The following is a 22,500-nucleotide window of genomic DNA, read 5'->3' as shown; positions in this document are numbered from 1 at the left end:
TGTTCTGCTTTACAGGTTGATCAAAAGTGGGTTTCCTTTTAATATCTGTAAACCTATCACAGTAAGATATTCTCTCTGGCTTCAGCCTCAAGGCGGTGATTTGTGCACTGATAGGTGTACTTTGTTTAGTGTCACCCGTGGTGTAGATTGGATAGATTTTGTAAAACATAGCATTACTTTAAAAGAAACATACAATTTGACAAGCGATTGCATTTTACTTTCATTTTATTGCCATATTTTTCATCACACTCATTGTTTTCTAACTGTCGCTAAATTGTTCATTTTCTTAGTCTGTTACATCGGTAGAGCTATTTACTGTTTATAAAGCAATATGCACTTACAGGTTTGGGAGACGGCTTGGGCTCTGAGGGTCGCATGTGCAAGTGGGTCATCATTGCTTGAAGACGTTCGCGTTCTTTAGAAAGCTGTTAAGAAAAAGTGAGATCAGAAGCATTTTAGAAATGACTGATACAGCTATTTTATTGCAGTGATACATCTTATCATTGAGCTTGTCTCCGAGTAACGATTTCTGCATATAAAAGTCTGTGTCCCTAGGAACTTATCTGGGAGGAAATGCAACTTTAGCTATGGAGTGGGGGGAGAAACTTTTATAGCTTTCCTTATGTTAAAAGGTCAGAGAAAACAAATAACACTTCATCTTTTTGTCAATAAGAGAATTGAGGTCACAGTTGCCTCAACAGTAACAAGTTACTGAAACCATAAATTAGAAGGCCCATGGTGTCTCTTTAAAGTCCTGTGGACACTGTTAGCTATGGACTAGTGCCAGCAGCTGTGAAGGGGTGAAGGGTTCTCAAAGCGAAGTGCCTGCCAGGATTGTCTCCACACTTCATGCATTCCCACTGAGGTCCAGTTAGTGCCCCCTGCAATCTGCCATCATCAATCTAATTCAATAGAGTGACAGAGACCGGGCAGTGTGAAACGCTGAACTCTGCCACGGAGTAGGCATCCACACTTGCACTGGGTCTCATTACAAGTGACGGACCTTACTTTTCCATCAGCCAGACACACCAGGAAAACAAAAAAAGAGGCATAATTGGTCACACTGCAGACTGTCTCATCAGCCAAACTCTTAGTTTTAGTCTACCTTTTATAAATGGTAAACAGGTTTACAAAAAGGCTTTCTAAACGACAGCAGCGACAATGATTTTTATGTGTTCTTGATTATTTTACAAGTCAAAATATTTTTAGGAGCTCCCTGGAAAAAAGCAATGACATTTACGTGCTTAGTGAATGATGAATTTAAAACAATTTAAGACATAGTAAAGTATGAAGACAAATAAGTTGTATGTTTAATTAAATGAAACAAGGTATTGGTTTGATTGAGAAAAAATAATCTTAAGATGAAATGCTAGAGGAAGCCTTAGAGGGTTAGAAAAAATGTAGCAAGAATCATATTGAGGGTGATATAATTGCTCTATGATCAGTTTTATGAGTTCTATTTATTTTTGGCCAAATTCTGTTTCAATATTAACAGTAATGTTTTTTAACTTAAGTTAGCAGCATTTGATACAATACACATATTACCATCTGTGATATTGTAAATGATGTGCCATTACTCCAAGTCTTAAGGATTCTTGCAAGATCTTTAATTAAAAATACACTAGAGGTAGAAAAGGAAAAGATTTTATTTAGAGTATTAAATTACAGGCATGATACTATAAAGGCTTTTTGCTATAATATAAAATCTCATGGAAAAAAACAAGATTAGCTCATGTAAAAACTGTCTCTGCAATAAAATCATATCCAACTGGGGTTTGGGTCTAACCTTTCGTAGGGAAACTTAGATTTGATTCCTTTGGGATAGCCAAATGTATATGATATAGTCTAAAGGTTATATTAAGTCTAAGTGGTAAGTACATTAAACTACAACAATCCACCCTGAGTTATCAATCATTGCTATCACTATAAACAATCTAAAATTCCTTGTATTTCTATGAGTCATTGTGTTAAATGACACAGGATCTGCCCAGTACTCAATTTAACGACCAGAAGTCAGAGAAAGGAGTCCATTAAGGAAGGCTTTGACAAACCTGTATTTCTAACTGCTGCACCACCTGCATTTGCACTCGACACTGGGCAGTGCTTCTGTCGTCCAATGCATGTTCGTTGTTAAGGTGCCTAAACAAACACAAAACACAAAACAGAATGTTAAGCCACGGCCATCTCAGTGGCATACGCTCCACTTAAAACCACTGAAGTCGTATTTCCTCCACAGTGGGAAAAAAGAACACTTTGAAAGGATACCAGAAAAGTTAAATAGGCTGATGTGTTTAGTGCAAATTATTTATGCAACATAAAGAGACCCTTCAAATAGTAGAAAATGTCACTGTCTCTAAGCTTATCAGTTATTACAAAAAATATTTTCCCCAAACCATTTGCAGAATAATAGTAGAAATCACTAGATGAATTTCATATACTCATGCCACTTTTTTTTTTTTTAAAAAAGGACACCTTATAAATACATGAACCAAAAGTAACTCGGAAGAGAACAAAGACAATTCTTTATTCCATTTTTGTTAAAACAGTTTGTGGTTCCTATGATGTTATTTAGTGAGTGATGTCTTATTTCACCAGGATGTGGTATGAATTATGTAAAGATGGCAAATTATCGTCCCATGGAAACATCAAATACTTATGAAGAATGATCACTTGTTATTACTAATAATTAAAGTGCATTGAAGATTCTGACAATCAGAAGTGTAAGATTGACATTTCATGTCTAGTGTCCTATTTGGGAGACATCTATTCTAATCTTTCAAAAAAGTAGGGAAAGATAAGACATTCTCATTATCTTACTCTGATCTTTATTATGTATTAGTCTATTATTATTTCATAATGTTTAAAAAGATCTCTTTAATGAGTGGTATGTTGATACATCAAAAGTAATTTAGTAGAGCAGCATCTCCAATGAACATGAACATATTCAATAATATGTACTTTGTAATATATCATTTATTTGCTGCCTCCTAAAATTAAAAAAGTCATCTTCAATTAATTTAATATCCTTTGGTGTGTCTATTTCACCAATGGGCAAACTAAGGCAGCAATTTAAGAGATGTTCTCATCAATGTATCTAAGTGAAATATTAAACCAAATATTTACAAAATTAAATAAGAATTTATATATTTCTCCATCTGGGCTCAAGTACCATTTAGAACGGTATAATAGTCTAAAAAGTTTAGTGCAGCCCTAATTTTACTAAAATTCAACAGAAATACTTTGGTGCCCATTCAAATGATTTACTTACGTTTCTTGAAATCGATAGTGAAACAGAACAAATATATAGACAGACAAATATGTAACACATATAAAGAAGAAGTAATTTACAAACATGGAGGTTTATTTGTTAGTAGATCTAGGTTCAGCAAGTAGAATTTGTGCAATTCTGCCCCATCCTTTGATAAATTAAATCAGTTTGTTTCAGTACCTCCTCACTGATCATGACAAGAAAACCTCCATGTATCTTAGCACAACTGTCATTCTTGGTTGAAGAGAGACTGTGGACTAAAATAGCTGGGTGTATCAGGTCAAGTTTAAGGTGTGTGGTTATAGCGCAGGAAAGGTACTTGTACTCCACCTGCCTGCTCTTAGACTGGCTCTGTTGGTTTGGTTAAGAAACTAACTGGAACGATACACACAATTATATATAAAATAGGTAATCAACAAGGACCTACTGTATAGAGCAGGGAACTCTACTCAATACTCTGTAATAACCTATATGGGAAGAGAATCTGAAAAAGAATGGATATAGGTATAACTGAATCACTTTGCTGTACACCTGAAACTAACACGACATTGTAAATCACCTATACTCCACTATAAAATAAAAATTTAAAAAATGATTTTCATAATAAAATATTAGATAAAATAAACTGTAACAAGAACTAAAATTCACTCATGCTTTCTGAAAAGGAGGCACGGAATGTTAGAGTAAACCACAGGTTAGCTTATGACATTAAGTGTCACTTATTCCTAACTAACAGGACATTTACAAATTGTTTTTCAGGTCCTCCCCCCATTTTAATGAACAATGAGTCCATTTTCTATCGGTGTGCTGCAATAGTAGTTGTATTCCTAAGGCTTGATCTCTTGAGGAACACACGTATGTTTGTTCCACGGTCAGTCTAAATGCATATTTTAAAAAATGCTTCAGCTCTACACAAAGATTAGGGTGTAAATGGAGTAAGATAAGCAGAATACACAGCTCTGCAAGAAAAAGATATATTCAGTTTAACATGTTTATTTTTGCATGAAATTACTTTTTAAAAAGGTTTTCTGCACACTTGTTTACTTCTTAGGGATAATAATTATCCTACACTTAAAGAACTAAAAAAAAGTACAAAATGTTTGCATTATATACTTGGGTCTTAGAGACCTATTCAATTTATCTCTGCATCTTTTATTAGAATAGAGACTGTAGACTACAATAATAGCCAATGAGGTTTTGTCTTGATTGAATTTTTCAGTGGAACACAAAAGAACCTTGCCATTAAAATAGTCCTTTATTCTCCTGTATGAAGGCGAAAGGTTTTTAAAGTGTTGTGATGTTCAGTAATGAGCCTCTATCTAAATTATCATTGGTGACAAACTCACAAAGCACTTTTCGAGGACACATAGTTATGAAATGCCAGAGCTGCCACTTTCTTTCCTGTAATTATAGGCTAGCTTGCAGCCCTTCAATGATCATTTATAGAACAGCCTCCAGTGGATTACTGAGAACTTGAAAAACACATACATACCTCTGCCACATCTCCCTTCTCCTTTCCTCGCTATTGTTTACCAGTGATATGTAAAATAATAGTGCCTATTCATTCCCCCTACTTAATTACGCCAATCAAAGTACAGAAATAGTGTCCGGATATAAATACAATGCAATAAGACTAAATAAACAGGCTGCATATTAACAGTAAATTATGAGTTTATGTATTTATGACTATTTTGTGCCCAAATTATTCTCTTTTATGTTTTTATAACTATCTCAGGTACTACATATTGCTGTTCAAAAATTCTCTATGATTTATAAGTCAAGAATGAGATAATACTGAAAAATGAGAGGATTGGTAGATTTTCTCAGTCAGTGCCTAATTGCTGTTTCAAAATGCATATGCAAAGGGACATTTCATTAATCATTTAATCATGTCCCTTGCAGGAAGTTGGAACTAATGTTGCAAATACCCTTTTCATATGAATGCTCCATAATACTATCTTATGCATTTGATATATTGCCTATGTCATAAATTATAGCTGCTTCAAAAGGACCAAGTGGGGTTGTTATCCCTGAAGATGCTTGTTACAAAACCTTTATTAAGTTTCTTTTTTTACTTATTGCTAGTTCTATTTCACAGCTTCGTACTAGCCAACAATAATACTCTTTCTGATGGCAAAGGTCTGTAAATTACCCATGCAATCACTAACACCATTTCACAGGCCTGTTCTACTTCTACTGGTCTGCTAACAAGGCGATTACACACAAATTACTGAATGCCTATGAAATATTTAAATGCATTCTACTCTACTATGCATTAATAAGAGCAAAACAAGCTCTGGAATTCTGGTTAGCTCCAGTCCCTAATGTCCCCTAATGAGCCTCTTACCGAGACTGCAGTTCAAACAGAGAGGTGAAGAAAAAATGCAAAGGGTGCCTTCAGAAAGGCAGCACTGAACAAACATTGTGTGAGCCAATTCTAATTTATGGGTCACTTTATAGGTATATTGATTTTTGTTTTCAAAATGGAATAAATGATGTGGTCAACTGACGTTCTTTCAAAACTGCATTGAATCTACGTGCTAGGTAGGTAGTGTCCACTAGGAAAAAAGTGTAAATAGGCAGTCAAATTCTTTCTAAAAACAATTAAGCAAGCATTTCAGGAAGACAAAATGTAGGAAAGGATCTTTCCAATTTATTTAATGCACAGTTCTCTTTAAGTAAGCTTTTAAGGTTATGAATGCATGTGGTAACTTCAATTATATACACCCCAGATTAGCAATTCTATTTTAACCTCTAGATTTTTTTTTCAAATTCATTTAAAGTTATAGCATTTTATAAGCTAAAAAGGGATCAAATTTAAATCCTAGTATGTCAGAGACTGTTTTAACAAAATGTTTCCCTTGCATATCACTGGTGTTTGATTTATTTTGCATCAAGCTTTTTACGTTTAAACACTGACAGGAGTTTAAATACAAAATGTTAGCTGTCACTATTCATTTAGCTGATTATGTGAGATGCCTTAGTTTTGAGAGATGGGGGCACTGTCACCAAAAGAAACAACATTCTGACAAGTTCAAAGAACGCCTTCTTGAGGTCATAATTTTGTAGCCATGCTGCCTAGTCAAAGACAAAGAAATAGACAATACACACTAAGTAAGAGCATAATTTTTAGAGTAGTCAGCTGCAAGAAAAAAGATAACACATTTCCATGAAATATTCTGTTTCTACTACCTTTTCTATTGCTCTTTATACAATGTCAAACCTTAAAATTTTAGGCTTTGTAATAAACCTAATTCATTTATGTTCATCAACTAATACTCCTTAATAGGCTGACATTTTATTGACACTAACCATTTTGCCATTCTTCAAAGAGTATTTCTATCTTTGTATCTCAGACCATGTTTTGTTTGCTGGCATCTGCACATGCAGGTTCAAGAACACTTGTCTGCCAAATTGAATGTTATGTTGTAAACCTTTTGGTTTAAGCTCTAAAAGTCAATCCATCTACATTCATGCTGACTTAGGACCAATGGGATGATAATTAATTTTGCAGACAAACTACACTAAAATTTTGTTGGATATTATTACACTTTGACATTTATAAGACAGTAATGAAGAACTAGTATTAAATGCTTTTAGTGATCTATGAGATCTTCAATGAGTGGTCAGAAAAATGGTTAGCTTCTGTCAACACCTACTTTATAGTAATTCAAAAATTTTCCTAAACACCTTTTAGTCTAGACTTTCTTCTTATATTTGTATATATGGCTAAGAATATATATGTTATTCATAAGCAACTGTCCTCTGGTGGATTTTCGTTTGGTGCTGGGCAAAAATAGAGGAATTCTGCCAGTTTATTTGGGGATATAATGTGAGAAATGGAATTTGGGACTCAATATATTTTCTACTATCCTTTGCTATTAAACATATGTAGGGTAAATAGCAATAATGGATAGCTTACTTTTATTTCAAACCAATGGATAAGCTGTCTGATACAAAGTACAGCTCAAGCTGTACAATGTATTTCTAGTGCGTTTTAGAAATAAAAATGCCACAATAATATTTTCTCAAACACCTTTTATAGTAAACAATGGGTACAAAATTTCTGGAGCACGGATAAGCAAAAAACCTGAGAGCTAAAAACCTTTCACAGCTTTTTGACTTCCCTGACATTTTTCCCCCCCAAGACTCTCAATCCTCTCCATTATTACAAAAGAAAAGCAAAATCTTCTTTCCAAGAAAATCTGTATTAGTGGTGATACCTTCTTCAATTCACTTTCCACACAGACACTAAATCAACATTTTTTTCTGAATAACTGAAATTAATTTGATAAAATATTTTGTTTCTCTTCAAATTTCCCACACACTTTTAAGAAAAAGACAATACTAGTATGGAAATATGTCTAATATTTCATTTCAGTACAGTACACTGGCATTAGTTCTATTAACAGAATTTATCACAGATCTCTGACTTACAGAATGTAAGCATATCATAACAAAAATGGACTAAAAGAAAGGCCTTAAAATCTACTGTCATTTGTTCTGTCATCCCTATAAAGTTAATGGGTTGGAAAAATGGTCAGTCTTTGGAAACAAAGTTGATATTTAATTGAAAGGAAATGCTTTTTTAATTGTAACTTCTTCAGTTTTTCAAAAATACTAATGAATATGAAAAAGACCCATGGAGGGTAAAATGAGAGTTCATATTTATAAGCTTGTTAGTAATAAAAATAGGTATACAAATCTGAGATGAATAAAAATGCTCCTTTCCATGTGCCATAAAGGAAATCATACTGAAACAAAGACATGTATTTTTTTCTTAAAGCTTTATTTTGAATTTTGTCAGAAACAACAACTTAGAGCAATAAAATATTTGGTGACTGAGCTAGTTCTATGGCTTAAATTTCCATACTGAAGAAATAGCAGCAATAGTCCTCTAAATAACCTTAATGATAAGGAATAATATAACATATTAATAAGGACTCATATATTCAAATGAAGAAATATGAAATTAGTTCTTTAAAGAATTATATTCTTATATCCTGTCTTTATTTTAGCAAATGTTATTTTTCTTAGAGAGGAAAACTTTAGCAAAGTTACTTAACATTTTAAGAGCTCTCTTTGCTTAGAACGGTCAAATCAGTTTCCTATCCAACAAAATGGTAGCTCACAACTGTTCAGGATAATAGGAGTGCAAATTTTCATTCAAGGCCATGTAGAAAATCCATAATAATATAGGAAGCATTTTTTTCTTTTAATTGGTCAGAAATAAAAAAAGGTTAAAAAAATCCTTGTGGAAGTCTTACTGTAATTCAGTTATACAGTTATTATTATGATGCCAAGTACTTGTGCCTTGTTGTTAAGGTGCTTTTGCTCTATACTCTGTAGTCTACCATTTGTAAACACATCTTTTTGATGTTTCTGCCAACATCCTGGCAACAAAGCAGTGTAATTTCAAATGAGCTAATTAACTTAATTGTTGATGAAGCATGAAACAGTTCATTCACCCTGTTAGCTGCTCCATGACAACATAAGAGTCTCAGCCTGTGAAGTTACTCATCTCCATAAACCTATCTGTAGCTCTCTGTTTAGATCTCTTGTATACTGAAATTGTGCGTGGAAAATGTTTCATCAAAGATGCATATTCTCATTTGAAAAAGAACCTCTTATGAATTAAAAAAAATTATCACTGTATGAAGAAATTAAGGATACACAAAGTTGATTTTAAGCTAGAGAAGCCATATAATCTATCATACAAACATAGGGCCATGTATGTTTCTTTATGATTCTCAGGGCAACAAGTAACAACATGGAGAAAATAACAACTATCTTAAAATTTTAGTTATTATTAACTTTCAGTTTTTTATTCTTGCTGTTAAATAAATACATTAAATATTTTTAAAGTAAGAAATATAAAGTCTGCAATAAAAATATACCTTTAAAATCTGTCTTTTGTTTAAATATATGTATGTGTGTATATATATATATATATATATATATATATATATATATAATATGACTTCTCACATAATGTTACTGGAAATTTTTATTGAAACCTTGAAATTTAAGTGAATCCAACAAACACATCTTCCAGTTATTATTGACACTGCTATAGTAAGGCTACTTCTTTTATCATTCATTCAGAAACTTTTATTGGATGATTTGTAAAATGTTCTCATGAAAAGGTAAAGAGGAAGAGTTAACCGTCTTAGCCTGACTTTGCTCATCTACTTGTTGGAACACACAGAAAACTTACAGTGTGCCTTACGATGGACCTTCACTTTCTTCCTTCAGCTTTCGTTTGTTTATTTACAACCATCTGCTTAAAACTCCCATACAATCCACTCCCTCCCCTAAAAAAAGTAAAAAACCTACTTTAAAAACTGTCCAAAGTCTTCACAAATGCTTTCACAGCCTGGCCATTTGCAAACTCCATGGCCGTAGAGAGTGTGAGAGGCCCCAGTCTCCTCATGTGATGAGCTGCAGCAAAAGAACATGGCATCAGATTGATCTCAAAAAGCCATAATCGTTGCAGGCTGCTAGCGCCTGTCAGGTTACGATCAGTGACAAACAGGTCAAAACAGGTCAATTCAGCTCAGAGCAGTCAGAAAAATTTAATCGTTCTATTGAATAGTTCAACTGCCAAGGCTAGATGATGTTCCAATTAGAGGAGAAATAGAGCCAAAGATGACTGTTAATAAACGATGAAAAACTAAGAGGTCTGTATAATATCATATGCTAATCCTGCCATATGACCTTAACGTAACATTTACCTCTAAATAAAACTACATATATTCATATGTGGTCAAGTGAAAAAACCCTGTGTTTTTAAGAAAGTAATAGGAAAATCACCATAGATTTTCAAAATGTTCTTGTTAGGGAAGATATGGACCTTTAGAATCATTTACATTGTTTAATATTTATGTGCGAACCATATATGTTCCTGATAGTTACAGCTGATTTAAAAATTCTACTTTGGAACGGTATTTATTAGCTATCTCTTTCTACAATTATCCAAGACTTTTGATAAGTGAGTATTATATCAGATAGACAGATCCTAGAGACATCAACCAACTTCTGAACTATATAATCATCAAATTACTCTCAATTAAAATAACAGCGTGAAAGCATTCAAAGGCATACCATTTTATAATAATGAAAGCTAACAAGAAAAAATTTTTATGATACTTCTAGGAAGACAAAAAACATCACCAAACTATAGCATTATATCTTAAACTGTACTGTAATTATATGTACATTTCTTTGAAAAAATATTTGCTTAGGGGAAAGGGTTTGTGGCACCTAGGCAGGTATTCACATACATAACAGAACACTATTAATCCACTCCACTTAAATATGAATTTTACAGCTATATATCATATGAGACTAAGCCACTCTGTTAAGAAGCCCTACACTTATGCTACATCTTTCAGAAAGATAGTTTTCATATTGAGCAATATTTTAGCTTCTATAGTTTATGTAAATTACATTAAAGGACCTGATTAGATAACGATATGCCTTCATAAATAGAACTAAATGGACAAAAAAGTACATGGGTGATCCTTTTACAAAGGCAGTTTTTACACAACTAAAATAAAACAGTAAGTTGAAAAATTACCTAATATAATGTACTCAGTGTTGGTAACTGAAATCAAATAATTTTTCTTTATGAATATTGAGGCAAATTTATTTAGAAAGTTACCATCGTAAGTTCATTTTTATTATATATTTATAATTCCATCATGCCACAACAATAAAAAAGGCAAACCAGATCTTCTATCTTCTGGTTTATTATACCTGTGTTTATATGTTTATGTGTATCTATTCTCTGATTTGTAAACACATGTTTGTAACATATACAAGGGGGATATATATGCATCTTTAATTATTTGAAACTGGTTAAGTTTTAAAATGGTAAAAATGTTCTCATTTCAGCAATCAGGTTAATCACAACATCTTAGCCATAAAAATCTATTGACACAATAATTCTGCATGCACTTATTAACAAATAACTTTCTTCAGGAAATTCCCCACTCTATCCATTAAACTGCTGGTCTCTGAACTGCTTTTTTTCTAATGAAAATAATATAAATACAAATAATCTAAAGGTTTCTATCTATTTAATTAGTTGTTCTACACATTCTGCCCCTGTTAAGTACAAATCATTATTTTTAGTTTCACAAATGGTGAAGTAAAGTTTGGTGATATGTAACAGAATATATCTCCTGAGATTTACCTGTCTCGCCTTGCATTTAGAACTGAAGACTGTCCATTCACCATGGAGTGATGGGTTATTGGTGGTGATGCTTTGGAAGCGGTGGGGGAGGTAGTCGAGGAGGAATTGTTAGTAGTGAGGTCTAGCCCTCCATGCTTAATGCCGTTGTCTTCCATACTGTGAACTCCAGTCACTTCTTTCCATAACTGCTGAATCTCAGCAGGACTTAAGCCAGCTATAAAGTGAAAGAAAGCCCCACTAATATAACAAAGTAAATTTCATATAATGAGCTTAGTATTATCACTGGATTAAGGCCAACCACAAAAGTGATGTTACCAGAATTATTAATATATGATAATAAACCACTTTATACCATCAGCACTATCGTTTTCTCTTCAATAATCAGTTATTTGTTAAAGACTACCAATTCAAGAAGAGTACTAGAGGGCTTCCCTGGTGGCGCAGTGGTTGAGAGTCCGCCTGCCGATGCAGGGGACACGGGTTCGTGGCCTGGTCCGGGAGGATCCCACATGCCGCGGAGTGGCTGGGCCCGTGGGCCATGGCCGCTAGGCCTGCACGTCCAGAGCCTGTGCTCCACAGCGGGAGGGGCCACAACAGTGAGGGGCCCGCGTACCGCAAAAAAAAAAAAAAAAAAAAAAAAAAAAAAAAGAACAGTACTAGAAATAATAGTATTGGGAATAATATCAAGAATCAGTAGAAAAAACACAGCAAGTTCCATTTGAAAATTAAACTATTCAGCTTTTAACTTTTTAACTATTTGACTTTATTCAAGCTTTTACTTATTGCTAGTATGAAGTTTTTATCAGTGAGGAACTGAAAGAACATTTGGAAATAACACATATCAAAAGAAATGAAAAAAGAAGTAAGGTGGGAAACACAAATGTCAGGGGAAAACAGCAAACACTCAAGTCAAAAGAAAAATAGATTTGACAATTATCTAGTTATTTTGATCTGTCTCAGAATGGCCAAGGAAATAACTGAATTTCATTTTGAGGTCCTGAATAAGCCAATATTCTAACTTACATGGATCATTTAAGCAGATAATATCGAAATTTCTCCTTCATTTTATGACTGATAGAATAAATCAACTACTCATTTTAAACAAATTCCTGGCTCAGATTATGCAAGTTTACCTGACTTACGATGAATGAAAATAGAAAAGCTAGGTACAATACTTTAGTTTTTCACTGTAATTTTGAAATAAGGAATTGAGAGACTGTTATTTACAGTATTTGACTTACAAAACATTACTTATATATGCCAATTTCTATGCCTTCATATATTCTTTATATACCTTATGCTCCTTAATCCTTACTACAGTCCAATGGAGCTGATACTTTTATTGTAATCAATTTATTTACAGATAAGGAAGCAAAGTGGGAGAGAGGTTCAAAAATATATCTAAGATCACAAAGCTTATGTGTGATAAAGCTGTGATTTAAATCCAGGCAGTCTGACTTGAATGCCTTTGCTCCTAAAATATTTTATTAAAAATATGAAAACTGCTGAATAAAGATATACAGGAAAAAATGGACTTGTAATTATAATTGCTATCATTTATTGAGCATCTACTATATTCTGGCGCTATACATTCATAATCTAAATTAACCTCACCTGACATTAGGAATCATTACATTTTATCAATGAGGGCATGGAGGCTCAGAAAGATTAAATATGTTGCCCCAATCACTAAGCTCATAACCAGTGGACAGAATTCAAACCTGATGCCCTGGGGGTCCAAAATCTATATTTTTTATTACTGTGTTCATCTACAATATCTGATATAAGGATGACAATGCTAATCAAACTTCCCCTGCCCATCCCCCCCACATCAGATGCTGATCAGTTGAGAGCTGTGTGAGAGTGAAGTGGCATGGAATAGGCAGGGGAGACTGGGGAAAGATAACAGAGTATGATAGTGAGGAGAGCTCTCTCACCCCTACCCCTGCAAGTGGAAAAAAATCATTGATCTAGACATAGTGGTAAGTAGCCCAGAGCAACAGAAGAATTCCCACTGTTCCAAACATAACTTCTGGTCAAATTATTCGTCACAGTGGAAACCTTAAACTGTTATGCCTATCACAATTTCAAACAGACAGTGTTACTGAAAGCTGTCATTCTGGTGATTCTGGCTCCTCAAGATTTTAAGACATGGCTTGAGACTAAAGACAAGACAGGGTAACTCAGATTCCCAAAGTTACTAAAAGCTGTTTTTTTCTAAAAAAGAAGAGGATGGGTTAATAAAGAAAGGTATTTCTGTTACATAGGAAATAATTTCTATATAAAGATTGCTTTAATTCTAGCTTTAACCTGGGATACTGAAACTTTTCTGACCATGACTTTTTGTTACCTGGCTGCATGTGTTAGGTGTCCTAACAGCAAAACTCTACCAGTAAATCCTTTTCTGTGAGAGCATCAACACATCATCTGCATCAGAACTCTCTGCTGCCTCTCTGCCCCACCGTCAGCTCTTGCCTGGACCACTGCTACAGCTTCCTGACTGTCTTCCTGTTTTCACCTTGGCTTTGGCTAATTTACTTTTCATCTATCAGCCCAAAGTTATCTCTCTAAAGGTACATGAGGCCATGGCACTTCCCCAACAAACCCTCCAATGGCTTTCCAGCCTCCAATGGCTTTGAACTTAGAGACAACAACAACAACAAAAACTTACCATGGCCCATGAGGTGCTGGCAGTTATTATTTGGCTCCGGCCTGTCTCTCTGACCTCATCCATCGCTATCTCTCTCCGTTTCATTCTGTTATACTAGCCTTCTGCTCTTTCTCGAATGCATCAAACATTTGCTCCCCTTCGAGCTTTCCTCTGGCGGCCTTCACAGCCTAGGCCCCTCTGGTTGCAAATCTTATCACGACTTCTTCCCTCCCTTCTCTCAGGTGGTTCAAGGGTCACCTCCTGTAAGAGGTCTCTGCCCAAACTTATCAACCACTGCCCCTCCCCACCTGCCTTTTGTCGTGCCCTTATACCTCACCCTACTTTATTTTTCTTTAGGGCATTTATTGGCCCCTAAACTATATTATTTATTTGTTTTACAGTCTCCCTCCACCATTTTCTAAGAGCAGGGATTTCTTATTTTACTGGTAGACCCCCCAGTGCCTAGAACAGTGCCTGGTATGTGCTCAAGAAATACTTGTTGATTTAATTGATTAAAACGGGTTCACACAGTTCTTGAAGACATATCGGTTTGCACACGGAAGTCCTGTGACTCTTAAAGGGCACACTATTTATAACCATTGCTCTCCTATAAGGCCAATGTCTAAAGAATTATAAATGGTGCTAGTTGATTCTAACAGACTGAATGGCTAATAACATTTTATATTTTGGCTAAAGACTCTTAGATGTTTTTTGAAACTATACCAGTTGAAGATGTTATTAATAATTTAGTTTTTGGATTTTATTAATAATTTAGTTAACCTAAATATCCACTTCCCTTCTAAAAGTAGAATTCCATTATACTATTCACTTGCCTTCAAAATTAGTGGTATCGCCATGATATCACAATGATAGGGTGACAAACAGTAGGAACATAAACATTTGATAAATAAATAACCTGCTCATCATCCAAATAACGATCTTTAATTAAAATAATATTTTAAAAATATTCAATATTTATATATTTTAAATATTTACTTTTAACTATTTTAAATAAGGGACAGAGAATAAATAATGTCAAAAAGAGCTTCCTGTTAGCGAAACTAGCTCCCCAAAGCATCTACATATTAGAATCACTTGGGGATCTTTTAAAATTTCCAGTGCCATGACCATAGCCCCAACAAATCAAATCACAATTTCTAGTAGCTTTTGAAGCTCCACAGATGATTCCAATGTACAGATAATTTGGGGAGAATTTGTTTTTAAGTAAACTATTACATTGCCCATGAGACAAAGTTTTCGCATCAACTTGTTTAGCTATTTTCTATGGATACAAAACTATTTATGAAAATGAAACAACTAGCCAATCCATTTTGCAGCATTTTGAAAGTTTGGGGAGTTTTTTATGTTTTGATGTTAGGCAAGAAGTAATTTACTTTTTCAGGCAGTAACTGTGTTCTATGGAACAGTACTCTCTAAATGCTGTTAGTCTAAGAGATCTCAGAAGTCTGTTGTTTCCATCTTGGAGACCCGTGATTCATGTTAGCAAGTAAAACAGTTCTGAGATATCTGTCTAGTAACAAAGAAAACTTGAGTCTCTTTCTTTAACTCAGTGTTTTGCAAATATGTTTGAAGGAAAAAAATTAACTCAACAAATTCTTTTTACAATTACACTAATTTATTTCAGTTTTAAATACCAGGTATAGGCTTAGGATTCAAGTGATCTCCAACCCAGGCCCTTTCCCTGAATTGCAGGCTGCCTATTTGGCCTCTCCACATAATCCTAACAAATTCTCAATTCTTACATGTCCAAAACTAAGCTCCTGTTTATACAGCTCCTCTGACCCCAACTCACTCCTCTAGCAGGTTTCTTTGTCCGTTTTATTTAACAGATACTTATATAGTGCTTCTCATATGCCAGTTACTTTTCCAAAGGCTTCATACATAATAACTAATGTAATGCCCAAACCACTATTATTGTTTTTATTATTATTATTACCATCATTATTTTCATTTTAGACACTGAGGCACAGAAAAGTTAAGTAACTTGCTCAAGAGTTAATACATGGCCGAATTCCCCTCTCATTTTCAGGTCATTACTCACACAGCCCCTTCCCAGGACTCCTTCCCTGGCTACCTTGTATACAAGTTCAACTCCTCCCATCTCCTGTGGTTGCTTAATTTTTTCCTATCCTTGCTTTTTAATTTTTCTCCTTAGCAGTTACCACTATATATTTTACTTGACTTATTTGTTGTCTGTCTTCTACAGTCTGTCTTGTTACATTTTTTACACTAAAATGTAAGTTTTATGATGGCAGAGTTTGCTGTCTGTTTTCATCATGGCTTTATCCCCAGCACCTATATGAGTGCCTGCAGTGAGTAAAAACTCAATGAATATTACTTAATAGAGCTGTTCAGGGACTTCCCTGGTGGCTCAGTGGTTAAGAATCTGCCTGCCAATGCAGGGGACATGGGTCTGAGCCCTGGTCCAGGAAGATCCCACATGCAGTGGAGCAACTAAGCCTGTGTGAAACAACTACTGAGCCTGTGCTCTAGAGCCTGTGAGCCACAACTACTGAGCCCGCACGCCACAACTACTGAAGCCTGTGCACCTGGAGCCCGTGCTCCTCAACAAGAGAAGCCACCGCAATGAGAAACCCGTGCACCGCAATGAAGAGTAGCCCCGGCTTGCAACAACTAGAGAAAAGCCCACACGCAACAAGGAAGCCCAACACAGCCATAAATAAATTAATAAATAAACAAACAAACAATAAATAAAAGAGCTGTTCAATGGACCAGAACACTATTGTAGTGGCAAGCACAATCCGGGAATCAGTGGACTAGAGTATCACAGAATAATAGTCAACTTAAAATCTTAAGTGAAGATTATTCATTTTTCCTTTAAAACATATTTCAAGGATATACACATACAATACCACTGCTGAAAAGTTTTATAATTTCATAATTTAAAAATTCCGGGCCCACAAAAAATTGAGAAACCCTATTCTACTTTTGTATGGTGACTTGGGCTTCATTCACTGCCAGGACTACAAATAAGCATTAAAAAGTTTCTTTTTCCAGGAGTTGAGAGAATAAAAAGAAGAATTCCTAATCAAATTGCATATAATATGACAGATAAAGCAATTAACTAATCATTCTTTATTTCTAGAGTTAGAGTTTGCAGAATACTGGGTGCCAAGCACTGTGCTAAGAATTAATGAAAATTTTATCATTCATATCTAGATTATACATTCTTGGGGCATACAAGGGGTAAAAGTTTCACTTACTGGTAAAAATTACATGAGCATCTTTTTCACACTCAAAAATAAATGATTCTTTCCATGTCCTTTTATTTTTTACATCCAGTAATTACTTTTTAATATTAAATAAATAATTTTAATATAGTATGATATAAAGTCAGTCTACTGTGAATTTTTAATTGACTTATATTCTAGGGTTATTTACAATTAGAAGTAATAAAAGTGAATTTTGGTAAAAGTATTTGTATTATTCATATATTTTATTGAATGATTTGATATTCAATACTTGAAATTATTGAAATATTATCATTAATTTTCACTTTTCATCTTAAATTTTGCATTTTGAAAAACTAGTATATACGCATGGCCAAAATAATTGAATCACAGAGAAGGGTATGCAGTGCAAAATTAAATTTCCCTACCAGCCCTGACCTCTGGGTCCCCAGTATTCCTCTCCAGTGGCAACCATTATTCCAGTTTCTGAGCTACCTTCAGAAAGCCAAGTATTCATTTATAATTTGCCAAACCTAACATCTTATTGATCTGTATTTGACTAGGGGCTTACTATAACCTGTAGGTAAAATGCCCATCTTTAAAATGTACTTTCAATGACAGGTGTACCTAATATGCATTTCATCCAAATGCTGAATTACAAGAAGTAAAAATAGCTATTTGGCTGAAACTGAGACCAAAGGCAAATATCTCCACCAAGGAAAGAATTTCTGGGATACAGGAATATATCTGATATAAAAAAAATTCCTGCTATGATTTTACTATGAAAATTTTTACAGGCTGCATTTTTACAGTTTGGTATTCTATTACAAAAACAATGATATCTTATTTTTCTTGATCATGACATTTTAATGTGGCAAAGTTGACGTTTTCCTTTTAAGTCTTCCCTCAACACATAAAGAATTGACAAATAGAACTTTTTTTTAAAGACAGGTGGTCTAAATGGTATTAAACCCATTTTAATATACGTATGTTAGTATACTAAACAATTCTACAACAATTAGAATTATGATATAATTTAATCTCCCTCTTCCTATCTCATTTAAATTTTCTCAACAACTAACTCAACATATTTTTAATATTTCCCTATGTATTTATTTATCCCTAAGTTAGTTTTTATGCATAACAGCATTCACAAGTAACTTTGCAAAGTTTTATTCCAAACTGTAATAAATGTACCTTCAAACTTTAGCTCATTGATGTTGTTTTCAGCATGTAAAACCCCAAAGGAGATTTTCCTAAATTACAAATAGAAGATTTACTGGTATTTGAAAGGGAATACTAAAATGGTAACAACAATTCTGCATGACGTACCTTGTTCATAGTGCTGGTGCTGTTACCCTGATTAGATATATGTTCTATGTAAGCCCATGATCACAGATTAAGCAAAAAAATCAAGGATGCCAGAGCGGTGCTGAAGTAGCCATTTGGCTATTTAGATTTCCATAAGCAAAGCATGAAGTCCAAGCGAAATAGCTGACTTTGGCTGAATACTGATGCCAAAGAAAAACTTCAGCACAGTCCTAACTCAGCATGAAGGACACTATTATATTTTATTTAAAAAGATATCATTTTCTTTATTGTTCAACAGATTCCAAGCTCATCTAGTTCTACAAGGTGTTAGTTTAAAACAGGACTGGCTGGTTATCTAGCATTCCCTGTTTGGTCTTTCAGATTGGTAATGAAAATGTTTGTTTTAGATAGCTTCTACAAATTCAAAAATATTTTAAAAGTTGTAATTAAACATATGTACACATATACAAATAAATATGTGTGTGTGTGTATATATCCCTATAGTAATACTAAACCTATGAATATATTGTGTATTGGGATACACTTCTATCTTATGTCAAAAACATATCAAAGTTTAAAGTGCATGTCACAATAATTTCCTATTTTTTCACCTGTAGACAGTGGTACTGAGTCATGAAAATATGTCACTAATTAATTACTAGTTGATATTTAAAGTACACGTTGTATCAAATAGCTTTATAATCAGTATTTTATTCAAGACTGATTTACAAATCCATCCTTTTTTGACTTCTGTATACCTACAGTCACTCTATATACATACTTAGAGATCGTAATTTAATTGCCTATTTCACATTAAAATCCAGTATTATAGTAATGTTCATGATGACTTGAAATGCTTAATATTTAAAATGCCTTACTTTAAAATGATAAAATACATTACATCATTTTGCAATATAGAGAAAAATGTCTGTAAATCTCATCAAAATTATGATTTTGTTACATCTATCTGATTCTCATGTACATATTTTTATACAGTTGAAGAAATTGTAACTTTAAAAGTAGTCTGAGAAAGCTGTGTTAAATCATGGGGGTAAATATTGCAAATATAGCATATTTTTAAAGATACAGTGAGAATATCATCATTGCATGTTAATCCTGCTTGGTTTTCATATGGCTATTATTTGTGGCTAATCAGCCAACCAAAAACCTGAGGCAAAGTGAACTGAAAATTGATTAAAAAAAAAAATTAATTGTCCAAAATAACCAGTAACTGAGGCAGAAATGATTCAGCACTTACATTATCTAACAATTATTTCTTCACTTTCTCCCACTCTGAGATTCCAGAAGAGTACTATGAACTTATGTTCCTTTACTGTAGCTGGTTTATGACACATTCTGCCTGTGTTTGGCTGATGGGACTCTCCACAATGGCACTTTTCACACATTCATCTAAACAGCTGAAAACACAATGATGACTTCCATCTTTTTTGTTTGGACCTAGAGATTATCATACTAAGTGAAGTAAGCCAGACAGAGAAAGACAAGTATCATATGATATCACTTATATGTGGAATCTAAAAATAAAAAATGATACAAATGAACTTATATACAAAACAGAAATAAACCCACAGACACAGAAAACAAATTTATTGTTACCAAAGGGGAAAAGTGGTGGGTAGGGATAAATTAGGAGTTTGGGATTAACATACACATACTACTATACATAAAATAGATAGCCAGCAAGGACCTACTGTATAGCACAGCGAACTATACTCAATATTTTGTAATAACCTGTAAGGGAAAAGAATCTAAAAAACCTTTAAACCTTCTTTCTTTGTCCTCAAGTTGTATTTATTTTTCCAAAAAAACAATTATTTGTGAATAGAACATTCACTGCTGTGGTGACACTATGGTTTATTCCAATTCTCTTTGGAATGACACAGAAAAGTGGGTTTATTGCCTTGTTTTGCTTACACTATTTTTTTTTTTTTTACGGTAAGTGGGCCTTTCACTGTTGTGGCCTCTCCCGTTGCGGAGCACAGGCTCCGGACATGCAGGCTCAGCGGCCATGGCTCATGGGCCCAGCTACTACGCAGCATGTGGGATCTTCCCGGACCAGGGCACGAACCCGTGTCCCCTGCATTGGCAGGCGTACTCTCAACCACTGCGCCACCAGGGAAGCCCCTTCTTTCACTATTTAAACGTTATGTTTCTTGATTTCCTAGGAGTGATTCAGTCAGGTGAATTAGAGGATCTGAAGTCAAATGAAAGAGGAATTCTGGGAAAAATAAGCCATGGAGACAGTAATTTGATAAATAAAGAGAAAAACATTTACCACAATGTTTATAATTTAATGTGCCCCAAATAATAATTATGTGTATTTAAAATACTCTTTTATTAGCCTAATTATAATTTTTGTATATTTAATTGTTCTTGATTTTCTTCAGTGTATCCTATAGAGTCAGAAAAATGCATAGCAAGTACTACTGCAATGTGAGCCCCTTTGGAACAAATATAAGCGACCTGAATGAAAGTTCACTTGGATTAAAGTTGTTCCAACAAAATTCAAATGGAAATTAGAATATGCTTTTAGGATGTTTATGGATACAAAACTTTTACCTGTATTGAGAATTTCAGCACACAAAGAATCACTCTGTTTACCATTCTTTTTCATTTTTTTTTTACTTAGAACTCTTTCCATTTCCCAAAAGTTGACTCAAATAATGAATATATACAATTGTATATTTGTATGGTATTGTATTATTGAATTATCAAAGTACATCCGAAGTTTTCTTATCAGAAAAACAAGAATACAATTACCAGCTTTTTAAAGCTATAATTCACAATACAGTACATGTATACGCAATATCCTTTTAGAGAAAGGAAGCTCAATATGGTCCCAGGATACATGACGAGGTCCCCCAAAGCATAACTGGGACTATTCTCTGTAGAAATACATAAAGCCTTCCTTTTATATATAACGTGAAGATTAGGAGCGTCTATCTTTTTCTTATCAGTTGTCCACCAAAACTCCTATCAGCTCACTTATGTTAAATGGAGTGTTGTTAGCCTTCCCACTAATCCTATTCCCTGCAGATATTCAGTGTGTATTCAATAGCTTGAATTCAATAGCTTGAATTGTGTTGCCCTTATACATTTTCTTCCATAAGACTAAGAAATACACATTTAATATCTAACAAAGCACTTGAAAGCAGTTTACTGCACACTTAGAAAGCAGTGTGGAGTAAAACTTCTGAGGCTCAAGAAAAAGGGGCATGCAACCATGTTAACAGTCATTTCTTTTTTTAATTTTTATTTTATATTGGAGTATAGTTGAATTACAATGTGTGTTAGTTTCAGGTGTACAGCAAAGTGATTCAGTTATACATATACATATATCCACTCTTTTTCAGATTCTTTTCCCATACAGGTTATTACAGAATACTGAGTAGAGTTCCCTGTGCTATATAGCAGGTCCTTTTTGGTTATCTATTCTATACATAGTAGAATGTATATGTTAATCCCAAACTCCAAACTTCTACTAACTTTGGGTTTTGTTTGTTCTTCTTTGTCTAGTTGCTTTAGTTGTAAGGTTAGGTTGTTTATTTGAGATGTTTCTTGCTTCCTGAGGTAGGACTGTATTGCTATAAACTTCCCTCTTAGAACTGCTTTTGCTGTGTCCCAAAGGTTTTGGATCGTCGTGTTTTCATTTTCATAACAGTCATGCTTTAATAATAAACATAAAGGTTATAAAAACGAAAGTTCTCAAGGTGTAAGGTAGACAGGCCACACAGTGGCAGCAAGTGCAAGCTGAGAAATGGAGCGTGCGTGGTGGTTTGTATGTACCTTGAGGCAGCGACTGGACAGGAAGGGCCGCCTGGCCAGGTGGGATGGAGATGAG

The 22,500-nt window shown here is 34.1% G+C and overlaps 1 protein-coding gene across 7 annotated transcripts in view; it reads right to left on the bottom strand.

The window, feature by feature from the left end:
- Positions 1-22,500, bottom strand: part of FOXP2 (forkhead box P2) — a 545,321-nt gene that overhangs the window by 47,524 nt on the left and 475,297 nt on the right. For all 7 annotated transcript variants that reach the window (XM_060108608.1, XM_060108610.1, XM_060108611.1 and 4 more), the window contains 5 exons: positions 22,446-22,500; positions 11,466-11,679; positions 9,605-9,709; positions 2,052-2,139; positions 342-425 (listed from right to left, as the gene is read on the bottom strand). The exon at positions 22,446-22,500 is cut by the window's right edge. In XM_060108608.1, coding sequence (XP_059964591.1) covers positions 342-425; positions 2,052-2,139; positions 9,605-9,709; positions 11,466-11,679; positions 22,446-22,500 — 546 coding nt within the window. The remainder of the gene's footprint in view (positions 1-341; positions 426-2,051; positions 2,140-9,604; positions 9,710-11,465; positions 11,680-22,445) is intronic.

Source organism: Mesoplodon densirostris, chromosome 9, assembly GCF_025265405.1.
Source record: "Mesoplodon densirostris isolate mMesDen1 chromosome 9, mMesDen1 primary haplotype, whole genome shotgun sequence".
NCBI classification, from domain to species: domain Eukaryota; kingdom Metazoa; phylum Chordata; class Mammalia; order Artiodactyla; family Ziphiidae; genus Mesoplodon; species Mesoplodon densirostris.
The sequence above is the reverse complement of the archived record's forward strand: the minus strand, read 5'-3'. Positions and strand labels throughout refer to the sequence as shown.